The sequence below is a fragment of the Thunnus albacares genome, chromosome 8, assembly GCF_914725855.1.
Source record: "Thunnus albacares chromosome 8, fThuAlb1.1, whole genome shotgun sequence".
Lineage (NCBI taxonomy): Eukaryota > Metazoa > Chordata > Actinopteri > Scombriformes > Scombridae > Thunnus > Thunnus albacares.
This window is the reverse complement of record NC_058113.1, coordinates 10,668,501-10,685,008: the sequence shown is the minus strand read 5'-3', so window position 1 is coordinate 10,685,008 and position 16,508 is coordinate 10,668,501. Positions and strand designations below refer to the sequence as shown.

Below are 16,508 nucleotides of genomic sequence, written 5' to 3'. Positions count from 1 at the left end.
CTGTTCTCCTCTCCTTTGTGGAAGATAGTGATAAATCATTAATAGGCTCACCACTGCTCTGTGTCTCTATGTGTGTGTGTGTGTGTGTGTGTGTGTGTGTGTGTGTGTGTTCGGGGGATTTCTACCTTCTGCCCCCTGGCTTCTATCACTGTAATACTGTTCACACATCATTTCTGCTGCACACACACACACACACACACACACACACACACACACACACACACACACACACACACACACACACACACACACACACACAGATTTTTCATCATAGGCAGCAGAAGCATCATCTTGTTCAGGCTCATAAATAATTTCCTGCAGCTCAAGTCTGGCCTGGAAACCTGCCTTTCACTCCATGCCATCCACTCCCCCTCTCCAAGTACAACTCTCTTTCTCCCTCTGACTCCCTGCCATCTCCTCCCCCTCTCCCAGTACACTGATCCTTCTCTCTCTTCCTCTCTGTCACTCCCTGCCATCCCCCACTATCCCCCTTTCCACTGGTAAAACCACCATGCTCTCTTTGGCTCGGTGCCCTTGTTCTAGTACAACGATCTCTATCCCTTTCTCCAGTGCCTTACTTGTAAATCAGGAAAACTCTCAACAGCAGTGGAGGGGGCTGGGGTGATCCGGAGGGTCAGAAAACGCATCAAAACCACACTGCCTGGAGCGCATTAGACAGGGTCTTGGCGCGGTATCTCGATACTGTCATGCAATAAACAGTGTGTGGCATTGGATTTACATTTAGCACATTGGTAGACAAACAATCTCCTCATGTCCAGACAATGAAACATCAGATACACAAAAATACATCATAAAACTAAATATTGTAAACACAACTGAAGCCATAAACTAATAATAAGGATGCATCTTGGCATTATCAAATCAGACAATATAGGTTCTAGTTTAAAATATCCAATTTGTTATTTATGCTCAGGTGTCACTTGAGAGAAAATGATTTTGGATTTTGAATAGAAAAATAATCCAATACTTCTGTCTTACTGTTGTTTTTTTAATTTAAGTGTGAAGTTAGCTTGCTCTGCTAGTTAGCTTTACTTAAAGCTACACTAATCAATATTTTTATACTAACAATGGATCAAATAAATATGTGTAATGTGAAAGGTGTTGCTCATTGTGAAGGATATGCATCGCCCAACTCTGCAGTTTCCCTTAGCTCTATGTAGCATTTTAGCTCCTTTTAGCTCGTTGTTTTGGTTTTTCAGCCTGCTATTCCACTCTCACCAAATTTGCTTCCAGCAGCAGTTTTCAGCAAAAATGCTCTAAAAACCTGCTGTATGCTAAAGTGCTGTACAGTAAAGTTAGTGACTAGCTGATGAACAGAGTGCAGCATTAAAGATCCACATAGTTTCCTCAGGAGTGACCAAAACAGAGCTAAAATGTTTCCAACAATAACTTTATAAGGCGATAATGTTAATGTTGTGCTTACAGTTTATTGTACCTCACCCAAGTGGTAGAAAAATAAAATAATGCTGCTTTAACATGTAAATGAAATGAGTTTTTAAACAGAATGGAAAATGGCACTGTACTGTATCTATCTTCATGTATCTTCTTTTCCCCTTTTTTACATGTACAAAATACTGTTATCCAAAAGTATATGCAAGACAACAGTACATCCTGGAGCCGTAGCTATTACTGCTTATTAGGATAGTTGATTTTCTCGACTTTTAACCTAGGTGCAATGCTAGTTGTTCCTGTTTACCTCACCCACTTATGAACTCCCATCTTCACTCACCCATCTGTTCTTTCATCCACTATCACTTCTTGCTGCTATGTCATAGCCAAGTGTTCCTACTGATGCAGTTTCCCCTACACTGCATTTTTTTTTTATTCTCATCAATGCATTCCTCTGATCCAAAAGACTACATGCAAGTTGTGAATCCCTAAACAATAAATCTAATTAATATAGAAACTCTAAACCTGGAGAAGGTGACTCCGGCATAAATACACTGTTTATGAGCGAGGGGAAACAAGAGGTAGTAAAAGCAAATGTGCATCATGAACATCAGTTTAACTGACATTGACAAATTGTGATCATATTTGTTAGATGTCTTAAGTGTCAAAACAGACTAAATCTAGATCTTGTTCTGGGTAGATCCAGCACAACATGGTACTTTCTACCTCTTTGTCACTTACACCTTTCTCCACTGCTCTCCAACTTTGTTTCTCTCTCTGTAACCTTCCCTCAATGAGTAACTACCCCTTCACTGAAAAATGTTTCACACTTGCTCATTTTCTGTATTTCACCTCTAATATCAATGTCTAAAATATGTCTTCCATCCAGCCAACTACAAGCTGAAAAGGCTCCCGATAGAATTAAGTGTTGCCATGTTACCTACCTTGGAGCTTAAGGGACTGACATAGGTGGTAGAGGTGGTGAATATGACTGTATGACTGTACGGTGAATAAAGGGAATTTTATTATCAGAACTACACAATCTAAAAGGACTTTACTACCAAGAGATTTAAACATATTTGTACAAACACCCTTTCACTGATAATTACAAAGCAGTTTAAGTACTTGTTTAGAAACATAGAAATAAAATACAAATTTAGAGTCAAAATAATCAGGTTTGGGCCAAGTTGCTTTACAGCAATGCAAGATACTGGAAAGTACTGTCATGACCAACACTAAAATAATCAAAGCAATGTCAATATTATAATAATTCCCAACTAGCCCTCCAAAATTAAATGACAAAATATTTGTCATGATAATTTGTTTGTACCTTGCAAAAAACCGTTACAAATCACTGTTGAATAGTTTTATGATGGGACAACTATATGGAGATAATTTGGTCAGGTGGTTTAGGGACAGATGATGGTTTGGATTAAAATAAGTACTTTATTAAGATTAGGGAAAGACTTAGGTTTGGGTTAAAATTACTAATTCTTTAAAATTTGGGGATGATAATGGTCATGGTTTTAAAAAAAACAACAAAAAAACAATGTTGACTAGCAGTTTGACTCTGTTGAAGCTGTGAAACACTGTACAGTAACAACTCACTGTTGTAATGCAGGTGCCAGTCATTCATGCACTGAATCTCTTGGTAATACTCAGCTCCGCTGTACTGGCTTCCTTCCATCAATGCACAAAAGTAAATACTGGAAGTGATAAAACAAATGCAGATAAAAATATCAGGCTCTCTGGTTTGCTAGATATTCATATTTCTTCACCAGCCAGTCATTTACATCAGCCGTTCGCTCTTTTCTGCCATGAAGATGAAATCAGCTTCTGTGAATTTGTGAGCTGGGAGTGGCTGCTGGGCATCTCACAGTTTAAATGGACAGACATTGTTTTCTTTTGTTGGACCAGCAAATGAAAGAATTTGATAAAAGTAGCTCAAAAACAGAATACAACAGAATGTGCTGTTGGTTCTCAATGGGATTGGCAGTACTAGCAGCTTTAGGCTGCAGGCTAGGCTTTTAGGCTTTTTGACACAATTTGCGAAGAATATTCAGTCATTGTCTGCCTGCCCCCTCCCCTCTCTTTCTGTCAGTCTCTTTCTCTCATGCTCCTCTCTTGCAGTCAGGGATGAGTAGCTCTATCTCTGCCGTCTTTCAAACCAGATGTTCAACTCTGTGTAACCTATGGCTCGATTACCCAGACAGATCACAGCCTGAGTCCCTCTTCTTTTCTCTCCCTACTGGCACCTCCTCACCCTGATGGGATTCACCCATTTTTTAAAAAGCGCAAAATAGAACTTTCATCTCATTACTTCATCCAACACAGGATGCTCAGTTTGTGATTAGAAGAGTCAAATCATACATCTGTTGTCAGCATGAAAGAAATGACTCGAACCTTGTTAACAGTAACTGATGTTTAGGAGAGATTAATGCCTGCTATTTCAAATCCCACCTATAGACGACACTATCAATGATGAAAATAGAGTAACATACATACTGCTAAGTTTCTGTAAGGCAGCAATGAAAATAAGAACAGTAATTGTAATTCTCTTATTGTGTAGACTGCAGCATAAACATATTTATTCACTGAAAAATACTAATTTGTGGTCCAAAAGTTTCTTATTTGACTGAGAGAAAACCATAGAGGAGAAAACTCATTACATTAGCACCAGAAGATATCTGCAAACGGCATACTGTGGTTAAACTGCAAGTGTTCAAACAATTAATTGAACATACCATGAAACTAGCAAATACAAGCCAAGAATGATGTCTAAGTAAACCAAGAACTGTTTGTAGTGGTGTTTTATTGGACTTAATCTATGCATAAACTAATCAACACTGATTCCATACTAACCTACCATTTATTTTATATGCACAGCAATGCGACAAATGTAAAATATTAGTAGCAGTGAAACTTATCTTTTTTATATATTGTACTGAAAATCTGAAATGTTAATATTTGAGGACAGACAATATGCTAAGGTAAATTTAAGACACTATTTTATTTGTGTCTTTTTAGATAAAATGGACTGAGACAGACCCTAAATTGATGCTAATCAGGGAAGGAACTTGATTGATCATTTTGCACAGACATTTTTGGTGCACAGCTGTCACAACAGACTGTCTTTGTGAAAGCTAAGTTAAAAACACCAACTCGTATTCTTTGGCATAAATAAGGATTATACATTGTTCAGATTTAGAAATATGCATTATTAGCATTTAAAGTAAAAAAGTCAGTTGTGGCAACAAACTAAACCTCTTGCTTCAACAAAAGTGAATGAGACCTGATAACTTACAATATGTAGCTGAGATTCATCACAAAGTGACAGAGTGGAACCATGTCACACTAATACAACGCAAGAGTTTATTAAATGTAAAACTCATCAAATCAAGTTGTTCAGAAACAGCGTGAGGATGGTTATCCCTTGATATATCCCATCACTGTCTTTCAAAATCCTTGAATATGTCAGTGGAAACTGTACTTTGTCAACTTTGCATTTCTAAAGATTTACTTTGTTTACTTTTGATGAAGAAAATAATCCAACCTCTGGCAAAAACTTTACAGGTTTCCCATACAGTAATATTGAAGTAGATATATCTGGTGTTTTGCTTATTGAGTAAAAACTGTCACTAATATGTCCCCATCAAGTTTTTCTGGCCCTGATCCCAATCCCAGTCCACTGATATTGGATATCTGTCGATACCAGTCCAATACTTATAATTACATAGCAACAGAAGATATGTAATGTTGATTTAATATGTATCTGGCACATTAAGATAGCAGGTGCAGCCTTCTGACCTTTTTCACAAGATACTTAATCCAAACACCAAAGGTCCTGGTTCAAAGGGATTAAGTTGATCAGTTTACATTATTGATATGATATGAATGAAAGTTTAACTGGAGAATGCAACTCCTGAAATTAACAAGATCCACTGGAGAGCAGCTGATTTAACTGGTGAAAGCAGCAGTCAGCGCCAGCTAAAAATGAGAAGCTGTTAGCTGCTACTAAAGAGTTAGAGGCGGACTTAAGCAGACCCATGTATTTTGCCAACAAGGAGGTCAGAATTCAGAGTGGCTCGCTTGGTGTGCCCAAATAATTTTTCACAATGACACACTCTAACTTTCACTTGCACTGTAGGCTGTTGTACAGCAGAGGCGCTGCATACATGTATGTGTATTATCGACTCCTTGGATGGTGTGGCACACGATAGCGTTCTCTATTTTGGTCTTTAAAGACTGTCTGCAATTGGTCAGCAACGCAAATTTGGGTGTCAAAGTTGACCAAAGTTCAACTCTACTCAAAAGCTTTGCACAGATTTACTTTATCTCAGGGACAAAATTCAATGATTGCAGTGATTCCATTGCAATGCAATGCAATGATTTGATTGTGTTAAATGCTGGCGTGCCCTGAGAATGACTTCAAGTTTTTCTGTATTCCTAAAATGTTCCACAAACATACAGTATGGCATTTCTGCAATAGGAAGGATAGAGTTATGTCTCAACAGTACAACTATATGACAAGTAACTATGTACAGCTGTATATATAGTGCAACTAACTATAGTAAGCTATGGTATAGTGTGACCACCTTGTTAACTCCAGGAAATGTAATTCCCATGAGACAAAGTTAGACTATTTAGACAGCTCTGTAATATAATAGCAAATGCAGTATACATGTACATCCACGGGAAAAACAGCCAGTCAGGGAGAGAGAGAGAGAGACGGTGGAGGGAGAGGAGAGGAGGGTGAGAGGGAGAGATGGAAAGAGAGGGAGGCAAGTTGGGTCTGAGGATGAGTGTCTGGTCCCTAAGGCTGTGTGTGTGTGTGTGTGTGTGTGTGTGTGTGTGTGTGTGTGTGTGTGTGTGTGTGCGTGTGCGCGTGTGCGTGTGCGTGTGTTTCCGTCAGCATACTCTCACAGCTCAATAATGATAAATAAGTCAACCTCCTCTCTCGTCCCCTCAACCCCTCTCTCTGCTCCTGTCACACACACCCCTCTTCTGTTCATCTACCCCCCACTACACTCCCAGTGGTAATGAAGCAACAGTAGGTACTAGCTGACAACTGTGCAGACCAGAGTTTCATCTATATTCATTCTGCTATAGTGGGCCACCACAGTAAGACCCCTTCTACCTCTGAGAGACAAAACAACATCCATCCATCTCCTTCTCTTCCTACTGTATCCATCAATCTTACCATCCACCAAATGTTTCCTCATTCAGCTCCAGTGGCACACCACAAAACAACACGACATAGAACACTATAATATCTTCTATAATAAGACCAGTTTCATCTCTATTTATCAGTAGCATGATGCCAACTTAAATACATTACCTGTATATTTCATACAAAACACTTTAGGACATAGCTTTATCACTGGAGACATGTGTCATTTTGTTACACTTTTATACCAACCAAAGTCATAATTCATCTCCTTTTTTGTGAAAGACTAAAATATAAGGAGAAGCATAATTAAACAGAAAAAGAGATTAGAAGAGCAGGAAAAAGAAAGAAAGTGAAAAAGAAGGCAAGAAAGCCAGCAAAAAAAGAACGGTCTACCTATATTTCTGCCTGTGCCATCTACTGTATGTGTGTGTCTGGAGGGTCCTAATTGCTGCTGAGGTCAGGCTGCTGAGCAGTAAAGGGTTGTGTTTGATGCAGGTAAGAGTGTGTGTGTGTGCTTGTGTGTGTGTGCGCGAGCGTGTGTGTGTGTGACTGCTCTGCATGCCCTTGACTTGCAGCTGGCAAACAACGCTTTAGGCCCCCACAGCTGCCTCATCATTACTGTTCACAGGGATCCCCTGCCACACGCTCTCACTCTCTCACACACACAAAACACACACACACACACACACACAGTGTGAGAGAGACTTAGTCACAGCTACACAGGCACAGACACAAAAACAGACACACGCAGACATACACAGAGACACTCACCCCTTCCCGCAGGCTCCTCATTAAGCCAGTGTAGGCGGCAGCGGGAACGAACCACAGTCCCTCTGGGGAGCCTCTCTTCTCCTCCTGATAGAGAGGCATAGAAAGACAGGGAGAAAGGGTGAGAGGAGAGAGGAGAGATGAGGAGGGGGTACGGATGGGGGCGGGGGCAGTGGAGGAGTAGAGTGGGAGTCAGAGAAAGGCAAAGAGATAATGTGGAGGAGATGCAAGTAGAGAGGAGTAAGGAAAAGGGCAAGAAAGGGCCAAGTCGGGGAGGGGAGAAGGGAGCGTAGAAGCCATGACATCTTGATTACTTGGATACGACATCTTTACATAAACATGCTTCCATAACTATTATAATCCAGCTGAGCTTTTTTTTCCTTCTAAATATTGATTTTACTAAGAAATATAGTATGTATGAGAATTATAAATAATGTTTTCTTTGATTTTGCTCATCTATGTACTATCTCACTCCCATTTTTACATAATAAAGGGTAGGGAAAAAAAGAATGTATACATTACTTTTAAAATGAAAAATACATCATACTCTAATAAGGGCTGGCCTAATGGACTTCTTTCATGTTAGATGTTTTTGGCTGGTCATTGCAGGAAAACACATGTAAATAATACAGTAGCATTAATGATGGCGCCGTCCATTTACAGGACAGCAACTACTGAGTGTTTTCATTAGCAATAATCTCTTGACAACTTTTACATTTAATCAATCAATCTTTCTAGTCTATAAAATGTCAGAAAATACTGAAACAAGCCCATCACAATCTCCCAGTTTAAAAAAAAACAATCAATACCCAAAGATATGCAATTTACAATCATATGAAACAGAGAAAAGCAGCAAATTCTCACATTTGGAAACACTGGAACCACAGAAAGCTTGGTATGAAGAATATGTGTACTTCTTTTTCTGACTATATACATATATTCACCATTTTGCTGCTATCATCACTGTCTGACATTCCACAAAATTCCACAAAATTATATATACATATATATATATAATTATTTCTACCAATATTTTTATCTTTCATGAAACAATGCACTGTACCATTGCTACTGCGCTAGGCTCTAGGCTATATCTAACCTTGAGGATAAAGACTCCACTGGAGGCTATAGCTAATCGTTGTCATTGACTGGTGTTGCAGAAGAAAAGGGGAGCAAAGCAGGTGATTTTACCTGGGGACACTTAAAAGACCCTTCCCTATTACTTGAATAAACTATTTTACCTGCCATTAAACAGGGAAAGTGGGTACACCTGTTTGGAGGAGTTCACATCCTGTGTTCAGGATTTCCATTAGCACTGGTTGTAATGAAGCTATTAGCTCCTACAGTCGATGCGGTTTAAAGAACTGAATTATTGTTGTATATTTTTGTATTCAGTGGAGGGTTTCGACATCATGTGATGTGAATGATGCTTGAAAGTACTATTCTAAGAAACTCTTTTACAGTCTTTTTTCAACCTCAAAACTATCAGAAAAAGTTTCTGTGGTGTTTGTCAAGGTTGTAAGTTATCTATCTCAATCTAACCTTGAGAATAGAAGCAGCAATGCAGCTGATCATTGACACAGACCAGAAAACCAACCAGACAGCCAACCTGCCAGTCTACCAGGGGACTCTTAAAAGACTCAGCACAAATCAAATAACTACTGGGTTTTTAGTGCCATCAATACCTTGACTGGCCCTGCTGGAGAAACAGAAATTCTCAAGTCAAAACTGAAATAAAGGATAGGTTGAGCACAGAAGCCTACACAGCACTAAAAGTTGTGCAAATCATTGTCATTGACTGAAAAAAACAAACAGCTGGAGATTTTAAAAACCCTATCCTCAATCCAAAGCCAAACAAGCAGGTAGCTTTACTACAGGAAGCCAAGAGGGTACTAACCTCTAGCTAATCACCACTCTTTAGCATCAGAAACCTGCTCTCTAAGCACTCTCTAATCTTACCAACAAAACAGTACCAAAGATAAACATGGTCACTGGGCTTTTCTGGGTATATTTTAAAGTGCAAATCCTAAAAAAAACTGAACAAAACTGAAAACTAAGAAGGCACAAAAGGGGATCATTATCACTGACCAGACCCACAGTTGGGAAAGTAACCAGTGAAGGCAGCCAAGGTGTTTAGGGAAAACAATAAAAATACAAAAATAAACCGTGACTAATTGATGGTTTTGTGTAGATCAGAATACAATTTGAAACTCTGCCACAACCAGAAACCATGGAGTTCAAGTATAACCTGACTGATTAATCAACCAACCCCTACATAGAGGACCAGTCAAAAGATTAGACACACCTTCCCATTCACTTGAATGAGAAAGTTTGTCCAAACTTTTGACTGGTACTGTTCATTCAAAGCAACACTAAGGGAAAGTACAAAGATGAGAACATAAAAAAGCTAAAACACCAAAAACACAAAGGAACATAAAGAAAAGTTAAAAGTAAATTTTTTTTAAAAAGTCACAGAATAGTAGGTACTGATGTACGTAGCTGACCTCAGATCCACAGGGAGTCTACTCCAGAGACTCTCAGACCAAGTACATGTCAGCTTCAACTCACTTTAGATCTGTAGAGCAGAAAGTCTGTGGATTTAAGGGACATACTCTGTCAACAGTCAGGGGCAAGTCCATGAAAATATTTGTAAACAAGTAAAAGGATCTTTTACTATCTATTCTAAAACTTCCAGCCAGCACAGGGACTATACAACACAGATAATGTGAGCTATTCAGCGGTTTACATAAAACTCGGGAAGAAGCTTTCTGTACAAGTTATTATTGTACTACAGACTTTTGGACAAACCTAAGAGCAAAACATTACAGTTGTTGAGACTTCTTACAAAAGCATGCAGGCGTTTCTCTTTATCAGGGAGAGAAAGGAAAGGCTACCTTCTGGATGTTCTGGATGTGGATGTGAAAGAAAACTCTTTTGTGTTCCTAATTTACATGTGGGGTAATAACCTTCATTCCTTGTCTGCCGTGCAACATAACATGGCAATATAGTCAACTATGAGAACACTGGACCGCCCTGCAGTGACTAGGAGATCATTTTATGGATGACAATACCTAAGGAGCTTATTTGCAAGATTTTAAAACATGTCCTGCAAAGAAAATACAAATCTTCAATGCAGCCATTGTGTTTTATTTTCTTACTAACTGACAAACATTTACTCTCTAAATTTGTCCTTGAGGGAGCAGCTTTGGGGTCCTGTTCAACAACTAACAATGATCTCTGTGGGAGGTACAAGAATCGGTTAATCACTACATTACTATTTGTTAAGAACACAATGGCATCAATGGAAAAACACACACTCTTCCAGGAGCTGAAAAGTCAATTTATTAACAGCTTCTACAGGACAGTGATGAGATTCTCTGTGGCTTCAGGAGAGTAATAAGTGTAATCAGGAGGGCTGATTGATTTTTGAAGGTTATCCATCAGCCGTGTAAATAAAAATCTTACACTTAATCAACTTGCCGGGCTAGACTGAGGTTAACCAGATATAAATTAGAATCACCTTTTCTAATGAAGTCAAACAGGGCCTCCTTCACTCTTTCTCTTGTAATTTTCAGGGTTAGGGTCAATTCGCTTTCAATTCAAGTTAGTTAGCATGTAAATTTAAACTCCAACTCATTACCTAATGACAGCACTCGGTTTCATTCATTTCACACAAAGATTGGTCTTTTTCACTGAAGAAAAAAGAAAATGTCTTTTGATCTTTCTTGTATCTGACATTAGTGTTGTGTTCAATTCATGTTAACTCATTAATTCAAAAGACAGCACTCATTCCACATGAATCACTTAGGAAAAAGTTAAAAAAGAGTTAGGAAAAAAGAAACTTTTATATGAAAGATGACGTTCACTATCCACATAAAAAGCCATCTGTTGGGGGCATCCTGACAGTCTGCCAGGCTCGTTATATGTAAACGTTTTGGGTTCGACTGCACAAGTGTGGGCAGGCACCTCTGCCGCATATTTCCTGCCACTTTTTACTGTATCTCATAAAAAAGTCCACCCAATGTTATAACATGAAAGGAAATCAAAGAGACAAAGAAAAAGAAAATGTTTAAACCGTGACCGCAAAAACATGTTAAAAGGAGAACTCCAGTGATTTTGTATTGCAAAAATACGGTTAGAGAACTTGCAGGAGACACGAAAAAAAAACATCACGGATGCAACAGAGGCTAAGATATCCCACTTTTAGTCTCTAATATGGGTCAAGATCCAAAAATCACTCAATTTTACACTTTCCACTCCATGTCACTCAATAGTGTCTTTCGCTGGTCTCTCCACCTGATAAATGCCCATGTCTCTAAAACAGTGCACCCCTACTTTGTGTCACAGGCTGCCTGTTAAAAATGCATAGCCTCCAAACCCAAACTGAGATAACTGGGGGTTTTGTCACTTGAGTAATTTTCTGAGACTGACAAAGCTCCTCCAGAGCCAACAAATATATTTTACATACTGTTTTCACAGGCTCAGTAGTACTCCCCATGACTGGTAAACTGATTTGATTGATTGATGAGTGTCCGTTTAGGTGCAGTTTATACAGTTTTGCAGAGAAAACTGGAGGTGAGCAACTTTGCTGTTTTCCATTCAACTACTGTTTGAGGTTATGAGTTATCCACATGATGAAAATCAAGTGTACCATTTTATTCATTATATTTTTCACAGTGTGTAATAATAAGGATAACTATAATTACTTTTTCTAATTGCATCATTACAGTAGCTGGTCTAATGTTTAGTAGTGAGCCTCAGTACTCACTATATTGAGAGCCCTTGTCTGAGATTTAATTAATGACCCTGACACACTACAGGATGCTGATTATATCAACCATGTTTGATTGAAATCAGCAGTCTCAAAGAGGCCCAGATAGCTGATTCTGACTGACCAGATTCAATACCTCAATAAGACTAATAAGAAGAAGTAAAATAGTTAGGAATACTTTCCAAAAGATTTTGGCACAATGAGTGACTTGGTGAATGATCACTACAGATAATAGCACATAGTGCTCAGGCAAATATTCATATTCTCTTCATGCAAGTAGCTGGACTTTCTTTCATTTTGAACATTTTTTGTCAAAACTTCAATTCATTGTATATTATTTTATTTATATAAAAGCACTAAGATGCATAAAGTGCAGTTATACAAAATAGATTGTGGAGACTGCTATGTATTAATTGGAGTAGCATTAGTGGTTTTCTTTGTTGTTTTCACATCTCTGCATTTCCCTGAATCTTTCTTTCTCATTCCAGGCTCTGTCAGTCGGGTGGATGTTCACATGAGACAGTGGTCTGAGATGTGTACCATGTAACTCAGTCATCTGCAGTATCTCTGTCTCTTTCTATCTGTCTCATGAATTTGGCCTCTCTGTCATGCAGACTCTACCTGTGAAGCGATGAGGTAGAGGAACTCCCCAAGTGGTGGCAGCAGGAACTGCTTCACTTTACTATTCCTCAGGTTATCTCTCAACAGGTCTGTCAGTGTGGACACTGCCTGGAAAAGGAGAAAACACAGAGAGGGAGACAGATCGTTTAGCATTTCTATTATATTGTTGCAAAATAAAAACTATATCTGATTACTGAACCACTGCATTTAAAAAAACGACTTCTCAGATGCCCTATCCTGATTTCTCGTGCATGTAAAAATATAGAATCATTAAAAGGTTAAAGAACTCATTTTCAGCTTTAATTTTAAGGGTATATTTACATTCATATCAGATGAGCAATATAGGAATTGTAGTGCTTTTTATAAGTAGTCTCAAAATTACAGGACTTGGACAAATTGAGATTAACTCTTAGAATTGATCATATTAAAGACATGGTTGGAAATCCATTGCAATAAATGAGCCACAGACATCAGCATATTCTTGGTGATGCTCTGCCTGTTACTGCAGCCATCTTCCCTTTTTGCTTGGTTCAGAGCCTTTTTGCCCTCAGTCTGGTCTTGAGCAAGTGAAATACACACTCAGTTGGACTGAGACCAAGTGGAATGACTTGGTCAGTCAAAACATTGCACTGATCCCCCAGAAACACTGGTTGGTTTTCCTGTGTGATTAGAATCATTTTCCTGCTGCATTGTCCTCAAACTGGGGCACCATTTCAAATCATGCCACATCACAGTACCATAAAGATAGTATAACCACCACAAATAAACCAGGGCCTCACTATATTACACCAAAGTGTTGGTAACTACTGATCATTATGAAAATGCTAGAGCATGTTCTCTCTATAGAAAATCTACTCTATCTTGTTTGTATATGATGAGAAAATGGGAGAAACTAAGGAGAGGAAAGGGTAAAAGCAGGAAGGATAAAGAATGAGAAGGAATGAATAGAGTGAGAGAAGGAGAATGAAACAACATTGAGAAAGAACAGGAAGAGGGAACACATAACACAGTAACAGAGGGAGAAGGAAAAAAGAAAAATGGAGAGATAAGAGAAATAGGGCAACAGAGGGTGGGAAAGAGGGAGGAAAGGAGAGCAGGAAAGAAAGATATGAGCTGGGCAGCAACAACAATCTTACTGAAAACTATAAAACTACATACACAGATGAACACACATGCATGTATACATATACACACACACACACACACGTATTCAGAGCATTAAGTATGTATATGCACACACATAACTAGGTACACAAATTCATGCAATCATATGTACTTGTAAGAAATGCACACCACACTCACACACGTGCACACAACACGTAACAACACACAGAGTTAAGTATATGCAGAGACAGCCTTGCTGGCTGGCTGCTTCCTGGCATTAGCATTACTGCCAGCTTCCCCCCTCTGTGATCTGATGCAAGTTCTGCCTCACTCCTCTATCCGCCTCTCTCTTCTCCTCTTTCTTTTTCCATTTTTCTCTGCTGTCTCTCCTCCCTCTATTGTTTTTTTTCTCTATACTACTTCTCTCTTTGTGTTGCCCTCCACATATGTATCATATAATTTCTCTCACTCCCTCGCTCTCTTATCTTCTTCTCACACTCTCTTGCTTTCACTGTCTCTCACCTCGTGTCTCTCTGTCTCGTAGTAGGGTGCGAAGTGGTAACGGTCTGTTTGTCATGTTCTCACACCATATCTTCCCCTTCCCCAGGAGAGTTATTCTTCCCTTTTATTTTTGACCAAGTGCCATGGTGTAATCTCATGCTGTGCCTTCTGTGGGCATGATACAGAATCGGTTTGCCATTGAAATGCTGAGTAGGTCTGAACATCACTGCTAGTATACTTTGAGACCAGGACAGAAGCCGATATGTTTGGTTATTCACACAGCAACCCTTTAGGTTAACTAAATCAAACTTGGTTATACATAAACTAGTTCACACCATGTTGTGTGAGTATTAACCAAGTACATTAATGGGACTCATGTGCAATGAAAAAAATGCTCTTGTTTTCAACTCCTTTCTGAGCTGAACCCACTAATAACATACTGTAAATGGCTGAGTGGGGAGTTGAGATTCTGGTGTGTGTTTGAAACTGGTCATGCAGCTGCTCTCAGGCAGAGGGTGCTGAAAGGCACTGCTGTGCAACAAGCCAGAGCGGAAAAGAAAACATAAACACACACACACACACACACACACACACACACACTATTTTCCCCCAGAACACATCATTATCTCAGCATCAACATTCCCTCAGATCAAATGACACACATGAATGCACACACAGAAAACATAAACATATGCACTTACTTAACATGCATAAACAACAAAAAAGCATCACAACACAGCGTATAGAAGATTTGCACATACACACAGAAATGTGATAAATATAAGTAATGCACATGAGCAGTTACTGTGTCCACACTTGGGACAGCCAGATGTGTAAAGAAAGAGTACAGAGTAATAGTTGGTGGATTATCAGTCCCGTAAAGACTGAACTACACGTGAATTTACAGTTAATACAAGGCTTGTTTCTGTTAAGGTGACAAAGGAGACTGATTAAACAGTATACTAAGCAGTATTGCAGCACTTTAGTCGGTTGAGGTAACCTTCTTATCTTCAACAGCCCAGCTTTCCACCTAAATTTACTAAACCTTCCTAAATTTGCATGCTAGCTTTTTACTGAGATAACCCAAGTTTGACCTTGATTCCCCTTACATATTTTACAAAATCCTCTGAAGTGCCCTATCCCTGACATACTGTCTCATGGTAAAACAAGACAACATGTGCAGTGATTTAGATAGACAAAGCATATTCCATTAATGAATCAAACAACTAATTTGCGAGATGTTAGACACAGATTAGTCCGGGCTCTGAAACGTCTTCATCCACAGGGAAGGTAATCTGAAGTAAAAATGTGATTTTTAATTATCGCTGAAATAATTCAAAATCAATGGATATATCCAGGAACAATACTGCTATATTTTCAATTTGTCCACAAACATATGTACATATTTAGTAGGTTTTGAATGTGTTTTAACAAAATTCATTAGTTGTCAGATATTTACACAAACTCTCTGGTTCAAAATCTCATCGTTTCCTTGCGAGAGGAATTCACAAATCCTTAGAGTAGTGTCTTCTTGGAGCTATTGCCCTCTGAATGGTTTCCAGCGCTTCTAGTAAGTTCCTAAATATTTATGTGTTTATGTGTGCAGCTTTATGTGTGTTTCTGTGAGCTTTTAGAATGTCTTAAGACTCCATATCCCCATGAAACGCCCTGCATAGTGGAAGCTTTACCGGCTAAACCGCTGTAAAAGCCACAGAAAACTTTATAAGTGATGATAAGTGAAGGGGAAAATGATATCTTGTTGGGTTTGAAAGCACAGCTTCCCTAAGTCGCATAAGGAAAGCAGCAAGCTTGCCTTACAAACATTAACCCATAAAATTTTATTCTCATTTAATTCTATTTGAGGAGAGACACAGAGAGAGTGAGGGACAAAGACAGATGGACTGGAGAGAGAGAAAAGAGAAAGCAGCAGGACGGATAGAAAGGAGAGAGTTAGACAGAAAGAGAGACACAAACAGGCGTGAGTGTGTGTGTGTGTGTGTGTGTGTGTGTGTATGCATGCGCACACGTGTGTGTTTGGGGGAGTGATCGAAGCATATAGCAGTTACCATAGTAACTAAGCCCAGCCCTGTCACTCCAATCAGCAGGACTGCAGCAGGAGAACCCCTGCTGAGACAACACACACACACACACACATACACATAC

The 16,508-nt window shown here is 39.0% G+C and overlaps 1 protein-coding gene across 7 annotated transcripts in view; it reads right to left on the bottom strand.

Annotated features, from left to right (window-relative positions):
* Positions 1-16,508, bottom strand: part of ulk4 (unc-51 like kinase 4) — an 80,155-nt gene that overhangs the window by 52,688 nt on the left and 10,959 nt on the right. For all 7 annotated transcript variants that reach the window (XR_006404540.1, XR_006404541.1, XM_044359642.1 and 4 more), the window contains exons 18-19: positions 12,741-12,848; positions 7,352-7,435 (exon numbers count right to left, since the gene is read on the bottom strand). Coding sequence is in view for 5 of the 7 variants with exons in the window: in XM_044359642.1 (XP_044215577.1) it covers positions 7,352-7,435; positions 12,741-12,848 (192 nt within the window). In the remaining 2 variants the exon portion in view is untranslated. The remainder of the gene's footprint in view (positions 1-7,351; positions 7,436-12,740; positions 12,849-16,508) is intronic.